The sequence below is a fragment of the Balaenoptera borealis genome (assembly GCF_965194805.1).
Source record: "Balaenoptera borealis genome assembly, chromosome: 12".
Lineage (NCBI taxonomy): Eukaryota > Metazoa > Chordata > Mammalia > Artiodactyla > Balaenopteridae > Balaenoptera > Balaenoptera borealis.
In genome coordinates, this window is record NC_138869.1 from 43,962,758 (window position 1) to 43,984,516 (window position 21,759).

The 21,759-nt window shown below is 53.5% G+C and overlaps 2 protein-coding genes across 3 annotated transcripts in view; both read right to left on the reverse strand.

The window, feature by feature from the left end:
- LOC309608120 (protegrin-5-like) overlaps positions 1-1,290 on the reverse strand; it is a 111,574-nt gene extending 110,284 nt beyond the window's left edge. The window contains exons 1-3 of the mRNA XM_082347516.1: positions 959-1,290; positions 215-322; positions 1-72 (exon numbers count right to left, since the gene is read on the reverse strand). Coding sequence (XP_082203642.1) covers positions 1-72; positions 215-322; positions 959-1,156 — 378 coding nt within the window. The 5' untranslated portion in view covers positions 1,157-1,290. The remainder of the gene's footprint in view (positions 73-214; positions 323-958) is intronic.
- A 17,102-nt stretch (positions 1,291-18,392) lies between these two features.
- LOC309607485 (protegrin-5-like) lies at positions 18,393-20,636 on the reverse strand. 2 transcript variants are annotated; one of them, XM_082346058.1, is made up of 4 exons: positions 20,286-20,636; positions 19,542-19,649; positions 19,328-19,399; positions 18,393-18,722 (listed from the first exon to the last, which is right to left on the reverse strand). In XM_082346058.1, the coding sequence occupies exons 1-4, from the start codon at positions 20,481-20,483 to the stop codon at positions 18,660-18,662; spliced, it is 441 nt and encodes a 146-aa protein (XP_082202184.1). In that variant the 5' UTR covers positions 20,484-20,636; the 3' UTR covers positions 18,393-18,659. The 2 variants fall into 2 exon arrangements, with proteins under 2 accessions (XP_082202184.1, XP_082202183.1); XM_082346057.1 differs by having other exon boundaries at positions 18,393-19,399.
- Between the last annotated feature and the right edge of the window lie 1,123 nt (positions 20,637-21,759).

Sequence of the window (21,759 nt, forward strand, 5' to 3'; positions counted from 1 at the left end):
CTCATTACAGTTTATGTCAGATTGGTCCTTGGACTGGTCCAGGGTGACTGTCCCCACACACTGTTTCACCAGCTGGAAAGGGAGGCTCGAGGTCAAACTGGAACCCTTGAGTCATCACCTCCCAAACTCAACACAGGGGCTGGAAATCTTCCCCAAAGCCCCCTGTTCAGATCCCTGGGAAGCATCTGCCAGTGCCCCCAGCCCCCAGCCTCACCCCATTCTCCTTGAAGTCACACTGCTCCGGGGGCTGCTGGGTCGTGCTGGGGCACACGGTCTCCTTCACCGTGAAGCTTACAGGCTTCGGGGTGTCCGGGTCCTCGTCCTGGTCCAGGATCAAAGTGGGGTGACTAAGCTGAGCTCATGCTTCCTTCTCTGATCTGTCTCCCTGCCCCCACCTAGACGGCAGCCTCTCCAGCCCCTCCTGTGTGCCTGGCCCTGGGCTTGGTGCTGGGTGCACAGGGGAAGGGGGCAGAGCCCACTCCTGGCCTCGTGGGCACACAGAGAGCAGGAGGGGACCTCAGACCAGCTCTGATGAGAACACCTTCCCCACGGAGGGGCAGAGGCAAGTCAGGGACCACCTGCAGGGAGACATATTGTCACTGGCACCTCCAGGCTGAGCAGAGTCGTTCCTGGGTAGGGGGACACCGAGTTAAGAGGGAACTTAAAGCAGGGAAGTCACATGGCAGAGCCAGTGACCCCCCTCTATCCCTGGAGCTCCCAGAGAACCCTTAGGCCCAAAAGGGGTGTACAGGGCGCCTGTTCCCACGGTAGAGATGCTAAGGCAGGAAGCCTCATGCTGGGAGGGGACCCAGCTCTGGGAAGGTTTCCTGGAAGAGGTGGGAGCCCACCTAGAGGGAGAAGTGCCTTCCTGACAGGAGGTACAGCCTGAGCAGAGGCGGTGACAGTGTGGCCAGGGCTGGCGGGAGACAGCCCGCTCCCCAGGGCCCTCCTGACTCACGGCCTTGGGAAGTGGGTCCAGCTCCAGGAGGCGGTAGAGATTAGCTTCTGAGGACCGCTCGTTGAGGCGATCCACAGCACGGAGCACAGCTTCCCTGTAGCTGAGGGCCTGGGCGCTGGCCGAGGGCACCACTAGTCCCAGCAGCAGTAGCCACAGTGGCCACCGCCCCAGGGCAAGGCTGGCCCTCTGAGTCTCCATGGTCCCCAAGTCGGTCTCCTCCCAGCATGCAGGACCGTCCTTTATGTCCCTCCTGGGCCTGATGCAATGGCCCAAGCACACTCCTCCCTGACCTGCCCCATCCCTGATCTCCTCCCCGGCTGTGAGCTGGACTTGCCTCAGCCTCTGCTGTTGCCTCACGGGATTGCTGGGCAGTGGGAGCGGGAAGCCTCCTGCGAAGGTGAAGAAATGGTTTCTCCATCTCCCTGACAACATCTTGGCCTCTCCTGGGGCCCATGGGGAGTGTCAAAGGCAGGGTTGCTCAAGAGCGTTGAGTCCTTCAGGAGAGGGAGGACCAGGCTCTGTCTTACGTCCCCTCTGCCTCCTCACTCTGGCCTCCGCAGGAATAGGGTAAAGGAGTGTATTCGGCACCAACCTCCAACTCCAGGCACTGTCTGGAACCCAAGCGGCACTCAGTTAACGTTGGATGAATGGATGACAGCACCAACCCCTACTAGAGTCTTACCCGCCCAGCCTGTCCCTAGGCAGACTTCAACCTCCACCTTCCTGTCCTTGGGTCCAGCCCTCCGCCAGTCAGGGGCTTGGCTGCATCTGTCTCCTGTCCTGGATTCATCCACACTGTTTTCTGGGTCAAATAGTTCTTCACAGGTCCCCACCAGACATGGCCTGTTCCCCTGACCCCTCCTCAACCAAGCATGGGAGGGGTCATCTGCACTGGGACCCCAATTCACTGCCGTCTCTCACACTCCAGGCCACTGCAGGCTGGCCAGTCCTCACTGGATCCAAATTCACACTCAAGCCTTGTCTTCGACTATACAGACTCTGGGGACCCCTCTGTCCTCCTGAAATGGCCCTTGACCAGTTCTCCCCTGATGCCCCTCTCCTGGGTGCCCTCCTGCCTCCCCCGTGGCTCCTGCTCGGTCTCCTCCAAGGACCCTCCTCCGAAGAGGCAGGGCTGGCACAGGTGCATCCGGGCTGCTTCTCCTCCCAGTCCTCACACACTCCTGGCCAAACCCCTTCTCAAGATACCAGTTATCAAGGACACACATCACTGGTCTGTATCTCTGAGCTCAAGACTCCCATGAGTGCCCCTGGTTGTCCGCACTGGGCTGTTGGCTGCTGTTGGCTGGGTGCCGCCGCAGGAGCCCTGAGCTGAAAGCCTGGGAGCCCCACCTGCTCCTTCTTCCTCCTGAGGACACTCCCTCTGGCCTCCCACCAGCCCGGCCCAGCTCCTACCACCGTCTTCTCTCCTCTCAAGCGTAGCCACAGCCTCCGGACTCCACCTTCTCTGGTTCCAGGCTCTCCCCAGACCACTGTCTGCCCTCCACACCATTGTCTAGGGGCTCACGCCAAGCACTGATGTGGCCATTTCCCCCGCTGCCTTGAGGCAGGGGCGTCAGGGTCTGGGTCTTGATGCTCCCTGCTGCCCTCAGCCCCTGCCCTGCAGGCCTCAGGTGTCAGGCTGCCCCATCCACCGCAACCACTCAGACAGCGCTGAGCCCCCTGCTCTTCCCCGTCTCTGCGCCTGATCCCTCTGCTTGCGCTGCCCTTCCTGGGGAAGGCTTCCCTGACCTCCAACCAGAAATGGCACCTCCTCCTCTTGGCTCCCACAGCCTCAGGAAGTCTCTTCTGATTTGACCCCCAGTGGCTCCCTGTCCAGCGCTGTGGATCAGACACCAGGCTGCGGGCACCGGTGCTGGGGATAGAGGCAGCACAACTGGGAGAGATAATGGCCCAAAGTGTTAGAGGGGCCACAGGCCAAGAAGGAGATTCTTGTACAGTTTTCTGGAGGAATGACCATGTGGTTGTGAGGCCTGGGGCAGCTCCTGGACTCAGTTGGCCTGCGGGACTCTTGGGGGCTTGGCCAGGGCACCTCAGAAGGTGGCAGCCTGGATGGATGGCGCTGGTTGCGCACTCAGCCTTGGAGAAGGAAGGAGAGCTGGGCTTCTGTGCAACCTGGTTTCACAGTCCAGGTGTTGCCCCAGGGGCCTCTTGGTCAAGCTGTATTCTTTCCCCAAGTCGAAGGAGGAAAAGCAGATGATCACAGTAGAAAATAATTAGCAATACACATGGTTACTGGCTATTAGGTAACCCTGAAATCCTCCCTGTGCTTTCCTGCCTCTGAAACTTTGCATTTGCTCACTCTTCCAACTGAAGTCCCCTTCCCCATCCTCCCTGGATCCTGTGTAGGCCCATAGACTGCAACTCCCGTGGTGGGGGCCTGCCTCCCATGCCTCCAGTCTGGCTTTCCTGGCTTAGTCCTCACAGCCTGTCAGAGTGGAGGTCTTCTCGGGAGACACACCACAGCCCTTGTCCCCAGGCGGGTTTGCCCCTGACTCCACATCTGGTCCTTGAGAAATCCTCATGCACCTTTCACCCCAACAAAGTCAGGTATGAGGCCTGATCCTGCGTCTCCCCTCTCCTTTGCTCCTCCCAGCCATCCCTCCTGTCCGTGAGACTCTGGGCAGGGAGGGGAACTGGACCTCAGGCTGCTGTGCCCCCAAATGTTGGGGAACACCCACCAGCTCCCTGAGTTGTCCAGTTCATGAGGAAAATGAAACCTACAGGTTAAATCACTCAAATAAGGATCTACCATCCAGGAAACAGGAGACCCAAGACTTGGACCAAATGCCCCGACTCACCCACCATGCTGGTCGTCTCACAGGGACCAGGGGAGGGAATTCGGCCCTCCCTCCTGCCCTCTGCAGTGAGCAGGGAAGGCAGCCACGGCTGCTGTGAGGGTGGGGACTTGGGTCAGGGCTGAGTGCCAGGACCCTCTCTCTGCTTCGGGTCAGCTTCTTCCTTCCCACTTCCCACTTCATGTGAAGCAAAAAGCTGCGGCAGGTTACATCCTCTTGGAAAGCCCTCAGTCCGGCTGGGGTTTCCCAGGCACGGGTTTGGTGAAGGAGGCCAGCTGGCAGGAGGGCAGCGCCACCCTTCTCTGGGGGTGGGTACATAAAACCAAACAGAGGCTGCACCCGACACACTGTAGCCAGAATACTTGGTGGCATCAGGGTGACCGTGCTGCTGCTGCTGCAGAGCCAAACTTGAGGCCAACCTCCCTCCCTGTCCAAGGACCTGAGCCTGCGCCAGGCTCCGACTCCGGATCTCACCACCAGCCACGACAACAAACATCCAGCCAGCTCCTCTCTGCAGCACCTGGGGCTGCGTGACAAGGTGAGCTGGTCCCAGGTGGAGGCTGAGTGGGAGGGTGCCTGAGCTTTGCAGAAGAGGGCCACGCTCACAGCCAGCCCCAGACATGGAGCAGACTGGTGGGCATGGGCACCATTCCTGTGAGTGGGTTTTACTGGGGGCATGGATGTAGAGATGACAGTTGGGGGCCGAGGCTAGGTCTATCCCCAGAGGGTGACAGAGGGTGCTCTGTCCCCAGAGCCTGGGGACTCTGGATGCCTCGGGTACATCTGAGAAGGCACATCCTCCCTCATTCTTCTACCAGGACAAAGACCTGCAAACCCCCAGGATCTCAGGGTCTGCCTCCTGGAGACCACGAGCTTCGGCAGGAAGTGGGCTGAGCCTATAAAGACATCGATTTCCAGGAGGCTGGAGTAAGACAGGGCACTTCACACGAGGCCCACACACCCCTCCACCTTTCCTGGGTGCCTACGTGGTCCCTCCCCACAGACTGGCATGTCCTAGTGGAGGTCTTAAGTCTGCTTGTGGATGCCCTGGGAAGGTAGAAACAGCCCCTCCAGAGGCTCCACCCAGGTTCTGACATTTAGTATGCGCTTTTGGAAGTAAAGAGAGAAGGGACCATCTCCTGGGGAGAAGGATGGACTGCAGATCAGAACACAATTTCCTTTGATTCCATTTCTTCAGCCCTACCTTTCTCATGATCCCAGGTCCAACTCAATAGATCCAGGTGGCACCTGCTTTTCTTATTTCCGAAAAGTAGTTTGGAAGCCAACAAATATTAAATCAAAAAAGAAAAAGAAAATGAAAAAACAAAACAAAATAAAGTAATCTGGAGATTTTAAAGGCACCTTTCTGACTGCTCACCATCAGTTAAGAACCACTGATCATGGCTCCAGCAACAACCCCCTGCCCTCGGGAGAACTTCCTTTCAGATATCGAGCTCGATTAAAACAACACACAAGAGAAGAGCCTGGGGAGGTGGGATTGTAGATTGGATGGGGATGGAGACTAGGAGGGCTGTTGGGTGGCAAGACTTTGGGTGGGCTAGAGCTGTGTTTGGTGAGAGCCATGCTGTGTTGGTGTGAAACCCTGGCTATGAAGTGGACACGAGACGGATCCCCCTGTTGTCCCTGAAGCTGGTGAAGCAAGGGGTTCCCTCCATGGCTCCCTGCCATGATGGTCACCTGTGTGCCCATGGGCAACCTCATCGAAGTGAGTTTTCTTCCAGTGGCACCACTGAGTGGGGTGCCTGGGGTCCATCCAGTCACCAAAGCAACAACCCTAACAGTAATCCTTGGGATGGTCATGGAAACCACACTGTGAGGGGAGCCTGGGGCCCCTTGTGTCCTGTCCCTCCTCACAACCTCCCATGGACATGGTGTCTATGGAGACCTGAGTCCAGGGATGTGACCTGTGTGTCTGGTCCTTCAGGGTACAAAGGGCTCCTGTACATCCACCTCCTCTGAACTCACAGTGCTCTAGTCAGGTAAGCAGGGCTTACCACCAGTCTCATTAGGCCAAGGAAGAAACTGAGGCCCAGGGCAGGGTAGGGGTGTGGCCTTGGGAAGCAGGTCTTGGTCAAGTCAGGGTTGATGGCAGTACTCAGAGCTCTGGCTCCAGTGTGAGTTTTCCTTGGTCCAATATGGGGCCTCCTGTCTCTCTCTTGGATGAGCCCCTGGCCGCCTCTGTCTGGCCCACCAAACACCACCTTGGCCAACCCTGCATCTCTCCTACAGTCCATTGCTTTAAGAGGCCTGGAGACTCAACTTTTTGACCTGCTTTGCTATGAGCATTGAGGGGCTGCTCTGGGGGTCCCTTTCTGCCCTGTGCCAACTCCCACTCTCTTTCTTCCCTTCCTGAGCTGTCCCCTGCCCTCTGGATGCTCAAGACCATGGGCGAAGACAACACGTACACGTTGGGCAAGTATGGAGTGAAGTAAGTTGCACTGAGAATGGCTTCTGGGGCCTCCTTCAAGTGTTGTGGGAAAGGTGGAGCCACTACTGGCCAGGGTCAGCTACATAACTTGCAAAATGAAAACATGGGTCCCTTGGCTCAAAAATTATTAAGAAATTCAAGCTCTCAGAAGTCAGGAGATTGGAAGAAAGAGAAAAACTCCACTGGCAGTTGACGGCTTTGAGGATGGAGAAAGATGAGCCAAAGCCTGGGGACAGCCTCTAGAAGCTGAGAACAACGCCAACCACCAGCAGGCAAGGGATTCACGACCTCAGTCCTACAAGCACAGAGGACCAAATTCTGCCAACAAGCTGAACGAGCTTGGTAGTAATTCTCCCCTAGAGGCTCTCGAAAGGAATCCAGCCCTGCCGTCTTGGCTGGGCCTTGTGAACACAGAGCAGAGAAACCCATCAAGCCTCCTGGCATCTGACCTACAGAGCTGCCAGGGTAAAGTTTCCCTTTGCATGCCTAAGAGGAAAAGAATGTTGGCTCTAGGAAACCTCTCTGAGCAGTGATGACATCACAGAATGGAGTGAGGTCAGGAGAGACGAGCAATCACCAAACTCACCCAAAAAGACCGTGGGGAGGAGTGGCTCCCGTCGCAGGACACCGCTCAGTTTCATCAGCAACAGCAGACTCAAGCTGTGTGTTCTTGTACTGATTCTCTTCCCTACAGTTTTCACTGCCTCAGCAGCACAGACAGGACGGCACAGCACGGAGCTTGGGGAGGGCATCAACACGCTGGCAGGAAAGTCCACCGAAACGGAGAATAAGAAAGGAGCACTGGCCCACCGTGAACTGCATCCCCTGTCAGATGGAACAAGGCTGGAAGCTTTAACCTCCATCACTTCTGCAAGGCCTTCAGGGTGAAATTTAAAAGGACACAAACACAGCTTTTTCTTGACTAAAAGACTGTCGAGTGACTTAAATTTCTCACACCATTTTATACACTACGTTTTATTTTTAAATTTTTTTTTCATTGCTCTCATGCATTTATTTATTTATTTATTTATTGTTGTTGTTCCAAAGACTAGTTTTATTTATTTATTTTTCACATGTCCACATTTCCGTATGTGACAGTCCTTTCCTTTTCTTTTCTTTTTTTAAAATTTTTATTTATTTATTAACATCTTTATTGGAGTATAATTGCTTTACAATGGTGTGTTAGTTTCTGCTGTATAACAAAGTGAATCAGCTATACATATACACATATCCCCATATCTCCTCCCTCTTGCATCTCCCTCCCATCTTCCCTATCCCACCCCTCTAGGTGGTCACAAAGCACCAAGCTGATCTCCCTGTGCTATGCGGCTGCTTACACTGTGTTTTAATGTTAGGTAGTTTTACTTGCTTTCATTTTGATCGGGGTTTATGTGTTTGTTTATATTTTGCACTTGTTAATACGAGACATTCGTGGGATGTTTCTCACAGGTAAACTAAATCTTTTCACTGTCCTTCTCGCTCTGTACATGTATGTATTTCTAGTCATCATGCATGGTCATCAGTGAGTTCTGTCTCTATAGGCTGTCAGTTTCTATTAGAGGAAGGACTGCTAGGACCTCATGGTACAGCAAACAAGATCAACAACAACAAAATCATAAATAATGAAAAAGACAGAAAAAAAGAAAACATCAAAAAATAAAAACAAAAACTTCCCTAACTCTCCCTCCTACCATGGAACTGACTCTTTCCTGGCCCCTCCTCCCCTTGCCCTCTTCTCTCCCCAAGCAGGGCGCACTGCTTACCTCTGTGTGTGGAGCCACAGCAAGTGGCTGGAAGGACGGAAGCTCTAAGAAACACCTCTCTCTGAAATGGAGCAGGACCCTATGATCCTTGCCCCTCATGTCCTCAGCCTGCCTTTTGTCTGTAGAAAACTTTAGCCAAAGAATAAGTTTAACCAGAGAAGTGAAAAAATTCAGGAGCAAAGAAAAGCAGTCAAACAGGACAAAACAATAATAGTTTAGTCACTGAGCAAAGTTAAGGACTTTTAGTTCCCTCTCAAGGGCTATAGATAATGTTCTGAGCCACATCCTGTGAGCTGTCTTATAGATACTGAAACCCACACCAGGTGGAAGAAGTTAACTACATGATGCCCAGGCTGTAGCCATGACAGAAGCTGCCACAATTCCGAGAACTGGCCTCAAGGAAATGGGAACAAACCGACCCTGGAACTGAAGATTAACTGTACTTAAAACAATCAAGATGACGCTGGTCAGACCTCCACGTGAGCAATTTCAAGATGACCGTCAGAGCCGACGGTACTGTTTCCGCATGTAACCCCTCCCTCTGTCTATAAAAGATCTTGTCCACTGATTGTCAGTGGCGGGGAATGGGCGTTTGGACACCCTCCAAACCTCCCCACCCTCCCCACCTTACCAGCATCCGAAATAAAGCCAACTTTCTTTTCCACCAACCTTGCCTCATTATTGGCTCTTGAGCAGTGAACAGCCAGACCTCACTTTCGGTTACATCACAGTGGGTGTCCCCTCACCTGACTGGGCTCCATCTTTCCCCATCCTACACCCAAATAATGTCTTTGAATCTTTTCACCACTACCACAGAGCCCCACCCAGCCAGTCAGCCATAGTCTCAACTGAGAGGAGAAGGAGCTTCTTAGGGGATCCCGTGCTGAAGCTGGCGGCGGCCAGGACGAAGGGCCTGTTGTACTCAGGCAGTGGGCTCCCAGGAGGATCACAAGGCCTTCTGCCAAGATCCGGATCAGCTGCAGTTCAAGCCTTGCCTGCAGGGCCTATATGCTTATATGCAAGGTCACTAGGGTAGAGCCATTGCCCTACAACGCTACAACCCAAATTTTCACATAACCAACTGAATTCTTTTGAGAGACATAGGCTGCGCCCTCACAGCCTGTACTGAAGGGCTGTGGACCCAAGTGTCTTCTGTGTCTTAGGCAACATCAGGCGAGAGTGACCGTGACTATGACTCCCAGGAGGATGATCAGGCCCATTGGAACACAGACTGGCCAGGCTCCCACCTGGAGCCAAATCAGCTAAGTGTATTATTATTAACCTAGATGCAGCAAGTTGGCAACTGCACATACCCCACCTCAAAAGCCAGCAGGAAGTCTAGGGCAAGGCACTCTTTATCACCACAAGAGAGAATTTAGACTAGTTTGTGTGTTGTGGGTAAGTATAGGCCAGACTTTCACATACTAAGTAGCAGCAAGCTCAGCAGGAGGCGTTGCGCATGTGGGGTCAGAATCCCACAAGCATTTAAACTTAGAACAGTTACTATAGTCTGTGCAAAATATATAAAAGAGTTCAAAATTTCATGATGAGGCTTAAAAAAGTCATATCAGTATCCAGAAGGTCAGTCTTGTTCTGTCCTGCTTGGTGGAGGCTGTTCACTCCTGGGGGCAGCAGTTGCGGGAAGGTTTCCAAGAGTCCTTAGATCAAGACTCTTCATTGGCCGCTGATCAAGCTGAGGATGAGAGTAGCAGTCTGGGTGAAAGTGGCCAGATGCCCTGCGGACAAAAGCTGAGAGAGAGGTGAATGGTGCCTCCTCCCACCCTTGACGCTGTGAGTCGAAGGCCTTCTATTCCCATCAACCAGGGTAGTTACTCTCTTCACAACCAAGTGGTCGAACGACCAGTCCCTCAGCGATCACTGGTCTTGTCTCCAGTCCTCCCCTTGTCTCACCGGCGCCACGTGCCCAGACTCCTCCCTACGTGCCCAGCAGCTTCATCCTTATACTCCTTGACCCATCATAGACCCATCATAGAACACCTTGACCCATCATAGAACAACTCCCTCTGCCCTGATGGGGGGCCCACACCAGCAGGACCACCTTATGGGCTGTCACCTCATGTTCATGATCGTTACCATCACTGCCCCTCCTGCCCTTCCAGCAGCAGGGCAGGCAGCACAATGAGCACTAGGGTAGTCTCGCCCGCCACAGGGCTCTTCTGGGCAACTTGCAAATTCCAGTACTAGGAGCTTCCAGGGGTGCATGGGAAGAAGAAAAGTGGGGTGAGAAAGATTACTCATGTGGTTGGAGAGTCTTCCAGATTGTGTGGGCCTCCTCCCTCATTTCCGAGGCTCATAATTAAACATTCTACGTAACTAGAAGGTGGTCTTCCAGGGAATCGGCCCATTTAGAGCTCAAGCTGCCTTCCTTAAGTGTGCGCTCCTCTGGGAGGTGAGCCTTGGTGTCCACTCATCCTTTCAGTGTTCCCTGTCAGCGTCCACTCCATCTTCCAATGGCACCGACTGCTTGGAGATGAGACAGGGCATTAAAGGTCCTGGGAGCGATCTGGGTAACTGTGCACTCCCGGTAGTTCTTACCGTAAGGCAGTGCCATTGTGGATTGGATGTGTTTTGTGAATCCAGGTGTGAAGCATAGACCATCTGAGAGTCCTGGAATACTATAGGCCACGTATGCTGTGCCGATGGGGATGGCATCGCTGGTTATTGCCCTGGCGTTCCCTTTGTCACTCAGCTGTGGAGCTGGCAGTCAGCCACACTGGTCAGGCTTCCTTGGCCTCAGGTGCTGGCTTCGCTAGGCCTTATTTTGAGTTCGATGCTGAATGTAGATGGATCACCATGCCCTGTGTGATGGAGTACCATGCCCTGTGTGATGGAGTACCATGCCCTGTGTGATGGAGTATCCACATGATATGGGTCCCCACCTGGGCAGTGCAGATTTGATTCACTTGTTGATTCCATTGACGTTATCCTTGAATGGCCATTTTCCATGGGCATCTGCAGGAGTCATGAACAGGGGCTGTGGATGCTGAGCAAAGCATTATGTTTTGCCATAATGTTTATCCCCACAAAGATTGGGACTTGACCGTTCAGTTGTCCCACGGCCAGGCACCTGACCACACTGTCAGTTCATGGTGTACTGTCCACGAATCAGTGAAAAATGTAACAAGGTGGATTTTGGGGGGTGTCTTCCAGGGCGGCTACACAGCCCACAACTCCACCCCCTGAGCGGAGCACCCTTGTCATGCACAGGTATAAACAGGTATCTTGGAGGCTGAACAGCTGCACGTGGTGCAGCCCACACACCTGCCTTTAACTTAGCTGATCCATCCAGGAACAGGAACAGGCATCTTCAGGAAATGGGTGAGCTAAAGATATGAGGCTATAATCCAGATGTGTCAGTGATTACATTATGTAAGTGGCCCTGTGTTAACCAGGTTTTCTACTTTCTGTTTCTGATGTTTTCACATCCCCTCCCAGGGTTAGCAGATACCTAGAGACAGCAGACTCTCTCCCTCAGCTGGCCTTTCACATGCAAACTGACCAGCACCCCACCCCACCCTCTCTGCTGCTGAGACTCTAACCCCCTGTCCTAATCGCCCCAGGGTCAGGCATCAACAACTTGGGCAGCCCCTACACCCCAGCCCCAGCTCACTGAAATTACTCAAGCTAGCCGATCCTAAACATGGTCAGCCTCACCCTCAAGCCTCGTCCATTCCTTCCCTGGAGAACATCACACGGGCTTCCCCGCAGTGCCCCGCCCTGGCTCTCTGCCTGTCACTGTCCTCTCCTGTGGGCCAGCACGACCCGCTCCTCCCCCCGGGAACTGTGAGCAGCCAACTAGCTCTGCACTGGCGATGGGCTCCACACCTGAATAAAACCCAAACCCTGGGGACCTAGAAACCACTGAGAGACACAGAGACAGAGAGGGAGGAAGAGAGAGGGAGGGAAAGAGAAAGAGAGAAACAAACAATTTAGGCAAAATGTAGGTGACCCTGGGAATAGAGAAAAGGAAAGTTTATTTGTACATTTTCTACTTTTCTGTAAATTATTACCAACTAAAATGTTTTTGAAATTTTTAAAGTTACAACATTGAGTGATTGCATAAGCATTACATTCCTTTTATTTGTAACCTGCTTCTACTCTTCGGTCTAATTCTTGCCCCTAAGACCTTGCTATAGTTGCACGCTTCTCTTGGAAATAATGAGTCAATAAAACATTATTTCCTTTTATGTTGCTTAAAACATATTTTAACCAGTATTAATCTAATTTTTGTAAATTAAACAGAATAAATAAAATTTTCATTTACATAAATGTACACAAACACACTGCCACAAACACCCACACAACCACACTGACACTATACCCCTACACTCACATATAAACCTGCACACGCCCACTCACAACACCCGTGCACACATGAATGCCCAGCCATACATACACATACACATACACACCCCTGAGTTACACACACACACACACACACACACACACACACTTTATACACTCCTCATACACACACATCCACACACACACTTTAGAAATCCCCATACTCAACTCTACTGATATATCCCCACACAGAAGAAACATCCCACACTCATAAATCCCCCACAAACCCACACACACCCAGACACACATCCCACCTACACATTTCAGACACACCCTGACACCTACACATATACCCACAAACTCACACCAACATTCATTCTATACAACCTCACATACACACAAACTACACTCAAACCCACACACACACTCTCACACACCTAGGAACACAACATACCGATACTCTCACAAACACACTGCACAACACTTCCAACACATACATACACCTTGACATTTTAACACCCAACAATCCAACCCCCATCCACACACACACAGAAACACAGAAACCTTTTTGAGAATAAAAGGAGGCAAAAGCCTATGGAAATGTTCCAGATTAAAGGAGGCAAATGAGACCTGACAGCTTCTTGACACACCTGACCCTAGGCTGGAACCCATACTGCAGGTGAGAAACTCTGTAAAGCACATGATTATATCATCTGACATATAGGAAAAAGTATTGTATCCATGTAAGTGTATAGAGTTGATAATTGCTCTGTAGTTACATAAGAGGCTACCCCTAATCATAAGAAATACAAATAGAATTCTATGAGGCTAAGGAAGCCAGCTCTATCTACCACCTTAGCTTTAGATAACTTCTCTATGTTTTGGTTTCCTTCTCTGTGACAACACGGAATAAGTCTATGTTCTAAGTAACAGCTAGTTCTCCGTTTTACCGACAGTAAGTAATGTTGCCAGTGATTTGAAGAGTGGAGAGTCTAGTTTCACAAAATCTCATTCGACAGAGCTGAGATTCAAAAGAATCACGAATAGAAGATTGAGTCCCCAGGGGAACCCCAGCTGCTAGCCTGCTGCCTGCCAAGACACCAGGGCAGAAAAAACCGCAGGCAGTCCCCCTTGGAGGTCTCCATGAGCCCTCAAGCTTGCCCTGCAGTACCCATAGATGGCTAGCGGGGGCGATCTCAGAGCAACACCTGCAAGTGCCTAGTCTCCCTAGGCAGCAGCAGCATTTACTTCCCTGCCAGGGCGCCTGCGCTGCTACCAGAAAAACCACCTCCCAAGGGACCAACTCATCCATTAGGTACAGTAGGCACTGTACCTACGGACCATGATACTTCTAGGGACCCACAAAAATATTTTAATTTTAATTCCTTTTATGAACAGAATATTAACATGACTATAATAGCAATGAATATATAACATTATATCTAGCCATGATTGTATTCAACTTTGTACGAATGCAGTTATAAAATGTAATTTTTAATACTTTTCTGTGGATGAATGAGTCCACGAAGGTGAAAGTGCCTAGGGCCCATGAAAGTGACAATGTAGCCCTCTGTCTCCCCTGACAGCGTCCTGCCCTGCTCTGGCTGGGATGACACAGAGGCAGAGTGGCACACAGGAGAACAGGGGGCTGCAAGTAGGACCCCAGGAACCAGGGCAGCCCTCACCCTCGGACTGAGGCTAGAGAGACCATGGGGGCTGAGGGACAAGACTTTGGGGCTCTGACTGGCAGGGGCATCACTGAGCCCACCCACAGGCATCAGAGCACAGGCGGTCTGGAGGGTCCCCCGCCCTACTGGGCCAGCTGCTACCTTCTAACGGCCACATGGGAAAGGCTAGTGCAGAGGGGCCAGTTCAGTGCCCTCAGGGAAGTCCGCTGTGTTCACAGGCTGCATTTAATTCATCTCCTCCTGCTCTGATGGGGATTCCAAGTGTCTCTCTGGGTCCCTGCACTGACAGATGAGCCGGCACTGTGCCCTGAGACTAACACACTCTAACTATTGTCTCCTTGGCTCTCTCACCCTCGGTAATTCACATTCGGCCCCTATGAGGTCCTTGAACTTCCTTCTCTACCTAAATGACAGACCAACCCTTAAAGGAGATAATGCTGTTCCCAATTACAGACAGAGAGACAGAGGCCCAGAAAGATCAATTCTCCTGCTCAGGGCCACACAGGCAGGAGAGCAATTCCTTTCAGACATCTAGACCCCTCAGAATTCTCTTCCTCTGCCCCACTGAGGCTGACCTGGAGTGCCCTGTGCCATCTCGGGAGCCCCCAAACTAACTCCTGAGACCTCACTGGTGGGGCTCAAGGGCAGGGTCCACAAGGACCTTGCCTGATTACAGCCCAGATTCCCTCCTCGGCACAGCAGGGGTCTGGGGGATGGAGAGGCCTCTCCTTGTCCTCACTCATTCCCTCCCTCTTCCTTACCTCTTGCTCTCCTCCACTCGCTGTGTTTGGCTTCTGTGCTGCCCCCCACTGAAGTTAGTGGCCTTCACATCTGCACAAACAATAGGAAAATATTAGGAGTCATCTCCCTGGGCCTCGTGGGCTCCTGTCCTACTCTGACCACTTTGTAAAATCCTCAATGCCCCTTGGCTTACAGCACCACGCCCACCCCACTCCCCTCCTGCACCACCACCCTGGACGCCTCGGGCTCGTCTCTCTTCTCTGCACATCAGGCCCCGCACCTGACCCACCTGGAACGAGTGGATGAACTCTGCACAGCTCCACCGCCATCACAGGCCACGTTCCCTAGAAGCAGAGCCTCAGCTGGGAAGTGAGAGGCATCTGATTTATTGAGGGCTGTTGTCGGGAGGAGGGAGGTGGAGGGGAGCAAGATAGGGCAGAGGAAGGAGCTGAGCAGGGACGTGTTCTACCCTGAGACGAGCTTCAGCCTCACCCACAAAAGCCTGGAACCCCTGCTTTAGGACTGACTGAGGCGGGGGCTGGACTTTGATGTCCCCTCATAGTCAGTCCCCATCCACAGGCTGAGGGCAGAGCGGACACAACCCCCCAGGCATCTCCTGGGAGGCTGTGAAGGCAGCTGTGAAGGGGACACCTGTGAGCCATTAGCATCCGTATTGCACATTTCAAACAGCTGGGGGACGGGGGGGGCAGCCGCCCAGTGAGGGGGATCTGGGCAGGGCACTCACAGCACCTACTGCCCAGTGCCCCGCCCAGGGACCAACATCCCTCTGGCACCTAAGAGCCAACCTGGTCAAAACTGAACTTTCATCTCCCCCCACACGCATCTCATACCTACACCAGGACACTGACCAGACCGTGACCATGCTCTCTGGAAGCTCCCCACCCCCCCGCCGCATTGTCCAGCCTGTCAGGGAATCAACCTGCCTCATCCTGTCTGCAGTGACTCCATCCCAGTCAGCCCCGCACTCTGCCAGCCTCTTGGCCAACGCCTCCTTCCATTCTCTCTTCCCTCCTCTGTTGGCCACTGCCTTGGCCTGATGCTCAAAGCCATTTATGGAAGGGTCTGATACTTGTTCTTTCACGGGTAAGGGGCCTAGTGGTCACACAGCAGACACTCTCACCAGCCAATCACTTTATTTATTTATTTATTTTATTTTTTATTTTTATTTATTTTTTGGCTGCACTGGGTCTTCGTTGCTGCGCGCAGTCTTTCTCTAGTTGAGGCAAGTGGGGGTTACTCTTCGTTGTGGTGCACAGGCTTCTCATTGCGGTGGCTTCTCTTGTTGCGGAGCATGGGCTCTAGGTGTGTGGGCTTCAGTAGTTGTGGCTCGTGAGCTCAGAAGTTGTGGCTTGCGGGCTATAGAGCGCAGGCTCAGTAGTTGTGGCGCACAGGCTTAGTTGCTCCGCGGCATGTGGGATCTTCCCAGACCAGGGCTTGAACCCCTGTCCCTTGCACTGGCAGGTGGATTCTTAACCACTGCGCCACCAGGGAAGTCCCCAATCACTTTAGAAAGCACTGACAAGGCCTGCAGACCTCCCTGCCAGGGACCACTTTGGCTCCCTGGTCAAGGGTGGAGATGAAAACAATGTAAGCATCCAACCCTTTCCACTATCAGTGGTCACATATGCATGTGGAGGGCCTCGTCATGGCAAGGCACATCTGGCCAACACTGATGTAAAATATGAAAGGACAAGGCAGGGCTGAGGATAGAAAAGGGTTGCCATGGTAGCAGGATGGGCAGTCATGGGAGGAAATTGGAAACAGATGTGACCAGCACAGACCCATATCATCCTGATGAGTGATCCCTCTCTCAGGTTGGGCAGGGATGTGCCAGCTGTGATGGGCCTGATGTAGCATTTGCTGATTTCCGTGGTGTAAGTATTTCCATCAAGGCCGATTTCAAGCTACCAAGAGTTTAACAACGAGCTCAAAAAAATCCTGACCATTTAACAATTGGCACTGGCAAGCCTGTATCCTCTGGCACAGACACAACACAACCCCCTGGGTTTCCTCTGCAGGGATTCCTTCCTCAACTTGGGTTGATGCAGAGTGAGAAGCAGGAGGTTCCTCTAACCTGCCTGAAATCAGCCCCACCTGCTCACCAAGAGGAGACAAGCCTGACAGGTAACAAAGTAAATGCCCTGTGAGATCCTGTCCTCTGTCCCTCTCAGAGAGGGGAATCTCTGTCTTGGTTCAGGTTGGCCCACAAACAGACTTAAGACAAGCGTTTAGTGGAAGCAGTTTGTTTGGGAGGTGATTCCAGAAAGCTCCAGCACGAATGTAGAGAAGGGAGACAGGGCAGGACCCGAGTCAGAAGAGGACGTGTCAATGAACAGGTCACAGAAGTGGGCAACAGGGGCTCAAGCCAGCTGGGGACCTCAGGGGGAGGTGTGACACGTCTGGGAGTGGGCCCCCCAAGGAGTGAGGAAGAGGAGGTATTTCTCCACTAAGTCCCCCCAGTGGTTGGTTGAGGCTGCTCCCTGGGTTCAAACTCCCCAATGTTTCCAGTCTGCCCCAGATCAAAGGTCAGCTAGAGAATGGGGAGTGGGCAAGACATGGACAGTGCCTGAAACACCCAGGCACACAGAGATGTGACCCGTGTGTCACTCTGTGTGTCTCTCACATTCATGCAGAGCTCTTCACTCCAATGAGCAGGATGCTTCTTTTTTTTTTTTTTTCTTTTTGTTTTTTTTAATTTATTTATTATTTATTTTTGGCTGTGTTGGGTCTTCATTTCTGTGCAAGGGCTTTCTCTAGTTGCGGCAAGAGGGGGCCACTCTTCATCGCGGTGCGCGGGCCTCTCACTATCGTGGTCTCTCCTGCTGCGGAGCACAGGCTCCAGACGCGCAGGCTCAGTAGTTGTGGCTCACGGGCCTAGTTGCTCCGAGGCATGTGGGATCGTCCCAGACCAGGGCTCGAACCCGTGTCCCCTGCATCGGCAGGCAGATTCTCAACCACTGCGCCACCAGGGAAGCCCTGAATTTTATTTTATTTATTTTTTTATACAGCAGGTTCTTATTAGTTATCCATTTTATACATATTAATGTATATATGTCAATCCCAATCTCCCAGTTCATCCCACCACCACGACCACCACCCTCCTCTGCCACTTTCCCCCTTGGTGTCCATAGGTTTGTTCTCTACATCTCAGGATATGTCTTTTTAATGCTGCATATTTTTGTAGCAGGTGATTCCCTAAACACAAGCCCACCACTGAAATCTCGGACCCAGCTAAAGAAACGGTGATGTGTCTCAATGCCAGAGGAAAAGCCAGGAGGGGTAGGCTTTCCCAGACTTCAGATTGTCAAGGAGAAGTGGAGCGCTATGATGGGCATTGTACCTGTAGGCTTAGCCCTGAGACTGAACTGCGTCTCTGTGAGCGTTTAACAAATGCCTGGCCCCTCCGGACTGTCACCTCCATGTGAGCAGGGACAGAATCCCCACCGGCACTGCACACAGAGCAGGTCTCCTTAAGTCCCTACTGGGGGTTGGAGGAGGAGGGCAGAGGCGTGTGAAGGGCACGGGAGGGACCCGAGAATGGAGACGCTGTGCTGGACCTCTTGGCCCTGCTGCCTCTCCCCATGCCCGCCTGGAAGGAACAGCTGCCTCACCCATCTCTATGTTAACAGGAGTGATCCTCTCTCTCTCTCTCTCTCTCTCTCACACACACACACACTCACACACACACCCACACACACCCACACCCAAGAGGACTCTCAGAGTTAAGGACTTCTTCCTGGTAAGACGGAGGAGAGGAGATAAGTGAATTTGAATGCGTAGGAAATTGTTTTCAGAAGAATTTATTTTTCAGAGTCCAAAAGTCTGAGCCAGGATAAGCTGATTCTTAGCACTATTCACTGGGCTGAAATATCCCAAAGATATCTTTGATTCTCTGACCAATTCTCTCAGTCTTTTTGCCTATCTTCCCCTGCCTCTCCGGAGCAAGCGAAACACCCAGCGTAATAGCCGCGCACTCTGAATCTGTGAACCAGGAGGAAACAGACTTCTTTTGGGGACTGGCTCAAGATTAAGACAGGACCACACCCCACCTGAACACCCCCATTCCTGGGCCACTGCAGGAAGCTTGGGGCCCCAATTCACTTCCAGTGTGACACTTGGAGCATGTGGTTGAATACCTAAACTCACAGACAGATGAGAAAACTGGGGCCCACAGATGGCAAGGGGTTTCCCAGGATCACAAGCCCATCCCAACAAAGCTGGACTGGAGCAGGGGCTGAAAGCACATTACTCTAGTCAGTGCCTCTCAGAATTCAGCACAGTCAGAATCTCCTGGAGGCCTTGTGAAAATGCAAATGGCTGGGCCCCAGCCCAGAGTCTGATTCAGGAGGCCTGAGTGGGGCCTGGGAATCTGCCTTTCTGTCAGGTTTCCGGGTGGGGACCCCACTTAGAGAACCACTGCTCTAAGGGATGGCAGAGCCCGTCCTGGAGACCTGGGGCTCGGGTGAGGGAGGGACCAGGGTAGGAGGGCCTTTCTCTGCCCTCGAAGGGGCAGCGGGTATTTGGTCCAAAGGATGTTCCACAACCCATCCCATTATCAGCTCCACAACACAGAAGGGGCCACTCACCTCATTACAGTTTATGTCAGATTGGTCCTTGGACTGGTCCAGGGTGACTGTCCCCACACACTGTTTCACCAGCTGGAAAGGGAGGCTCGAGGTCAAACTGGAACCCTTGAGTCATCACCTCCCAAACTCAACACAGGGGCTGGAAATCTTCCCCGAAGCCCCCTGTTCACATCCCTGGGAAGCATCCGCCAGTGCCCCCAGCCCCCAGCCTCACCCCATTCTCCTTGAAGTCACACTGCTCCGGGGGCTGCTGCGATGTCCTGGGGCACACGGTCTCCTTCACCGTGAAGCTTACAGGCTTCGGGGTGTCCGGGTCCTCGTCCTGGTCCAGGATCAAAGTGGGGTGACTAAGCTGAGCTCATGCTTCCTTCTCTGATCTGTCTCCCTGCCCCCACCTAGACGGCAGCCTCTCCAGCCCCTCCTGTGTGCCTGGCCCTGGGCTTGGTGCTGGGTGCACAGGGGAAGGGGGCAGAGCCCACTCCTGGCCTCGTGGGCACACAGAGAGCAGGAGGGGACCTCAGACCAGCTCTGATGAGAACACCTTCCCCACGGAGGGGCAGAGGCAAGTCAGGGACCACCTGCAGGGAGACATATTGTCACTGGCACCTCCAGGCTGAGCAGAGTCGTTCCTGGGTAGGGGGACACCGAGTTAAGAGGGAACTTAAAGCAGGGAAGTCACATGGCAGAGCCAGTGACCCCCCTCTATCCCTGGAGCTCCCAGAGAACCCTTAGGCCCAAAAGGGGTGTACAGGGCGCCTGTTCCCACAGTAGAGATGCTAAGGCAGGAAGCCTCGTGCTGGGAGGGGACCCAGCTCTGGGAAGGTTTCCTGGAAGAGGTGGGAGCCCACCTAGAGGGAGAAGTGCCTTCCTGACAGGAGGTACAGCCTGAGCAGAGGCGGTGACAGTGTGGCCAGGGCTGGCGGGAGACAGCCCGCTCCCCAGGGCCCTCCTGACTCACGGCCTTGGGAAGTGGGTCCAGCTCCAGGAGGCGGTAGAGATTAGCTTCTGAGGACTGCTCGTTGAGGCGATCCACAGCACGGAGCACAGCTTCCCTGTAGCTGAGGGCCTGGGCGCTGGCCGAGGGCACCACTAGTCCCAGCAGCAGTAGCCACAGTGGCCACCGCCCCAGGGCAAGGCTGGCCCTCTGAGTCTCCATGGTCCCCAAGTCGGTCTCCTCCCAGCATGCAGGACCGTCCTTTATGTCCCTCCTGGGCCTGATGCAATGGCCCAAGCACACTCCTCCCTGACCTGCCCCATCCCTGATCTCCTCCCCGGCTGTGAGCTGGACTTGCCTCAGCCCCTGCTGTTGCCCCACGGGATTGCTGGGCAGTGGGAGCGGGAAGCCTCCTGCGAAGGTGAAGAAATGGTTTCTCCATCTCCCTGACAACATCTTGGCCTCTCCTGGGGCCCATGGGGAGTGTCAAAGGCAGGGTTGCTCAAGAGCGTTGAGTCCTTCAGGAGAGGGAGGACCAGGCTCTGTCTTACGTCCCCTCTGCCTCCTCACTCTGGCCTCCGCAGGAATAGGGTAAAGGAGTGTATTCGGCACCAACCTCCAACTCCAGGCACTGTCTGGAACCCAAGCGGCACTCAGTTAACGTTGGATGAATGGATGACAGCACCAACCCCTACTAGAGTCTTACCCGCCCAGCCTGTCCCTAGGCAGACTTCAACCTCCACCTTCCTGTCCTTGGGTCCAGCCCTCCGCCAGTCAGGGGCTTGGCTGCATCTGTCTCCTGTCCTGGATTCATCCACACTGTTTTCTGGGTCAAATAGTTCTTCACAGGTCCCCACCAGACATGGCCTGTTCCCCTGACCCCTCCTCAACCAAGCATGGGAGGGGTCATCTGCACTGGGACCCCAATTCACTGCCGTCTCTCACACTCCAGGCCACTGCAGGCTGGCCAGTCCTCACTGGATCCAAATTCACACTCAAGCCTTGTCTTCGACTATACAGACTCTGGGGACCCCTCTGTCCTCCTGAAATGGCCCTTGACCAGTTCTCCCCTGATGCCCCTCTCCTGGGTGCCCTCCTGCCTCCCCCGTGGCTCCTGCTCGGTCTCCTCCAAGGACCCTCCTCCGAAGAGGCAGGGCTGGCACAGGTGCATCCGGGCTGCTTCTCCTCCCAGTCCTCACACACTCCTGGCCAAACCCCTTCTCAAGATACCAGTTATCAAGGACACACATCACTGGTCTGTATCTCTGAGCTCAAGACTCCCATGAGTGCCCCTGGTTGTCCGCACTGGGCTGTTGGCTGCTGTTGGCTGGGTGCCGCCGCAGGAGCCCTGAGCTGAAAGCCTGGGAGCCCCACCTGCTCCTTCTTCCTCCTGAGGACACTCCCTCTGGCCTCCCACCAGCCCGGCCCAGCTCCTACCACCGTCTTCTCTCCTCTCAAGCGTAGCCACAGCCTCCGGACTCCACCTTCTCTGGTTCCA

What these genes read in the sequence shown, in the direction of transcription:
- LOC309607485 (XM_082346057.1), bottom strand. Translation starts at nt 20,483, where the DNA reads ATGGAGACTCAGAGGGCCAGCCTTGCCCTGGGGCGGTGGCCACTGTGG. An exon ending in TGGACCCACTTCCCAAGGCC is followed by an intron (nt 19,650 to 20,285) that starts GTGAGTCAGGAG and finishes ATCCTGGACCAG; the next exon opens with GACGAGGACCCGGACACCCC. An exon ending in GTGACTTCAAGGAGAATGGG is followed by an intron (nt 19,400 to 19,541) that starts GTGAGGCTGGGG and finishes CTCCCTTTCCAG; the next exon opens with CTGGTGAAACAGTGTGTGGG.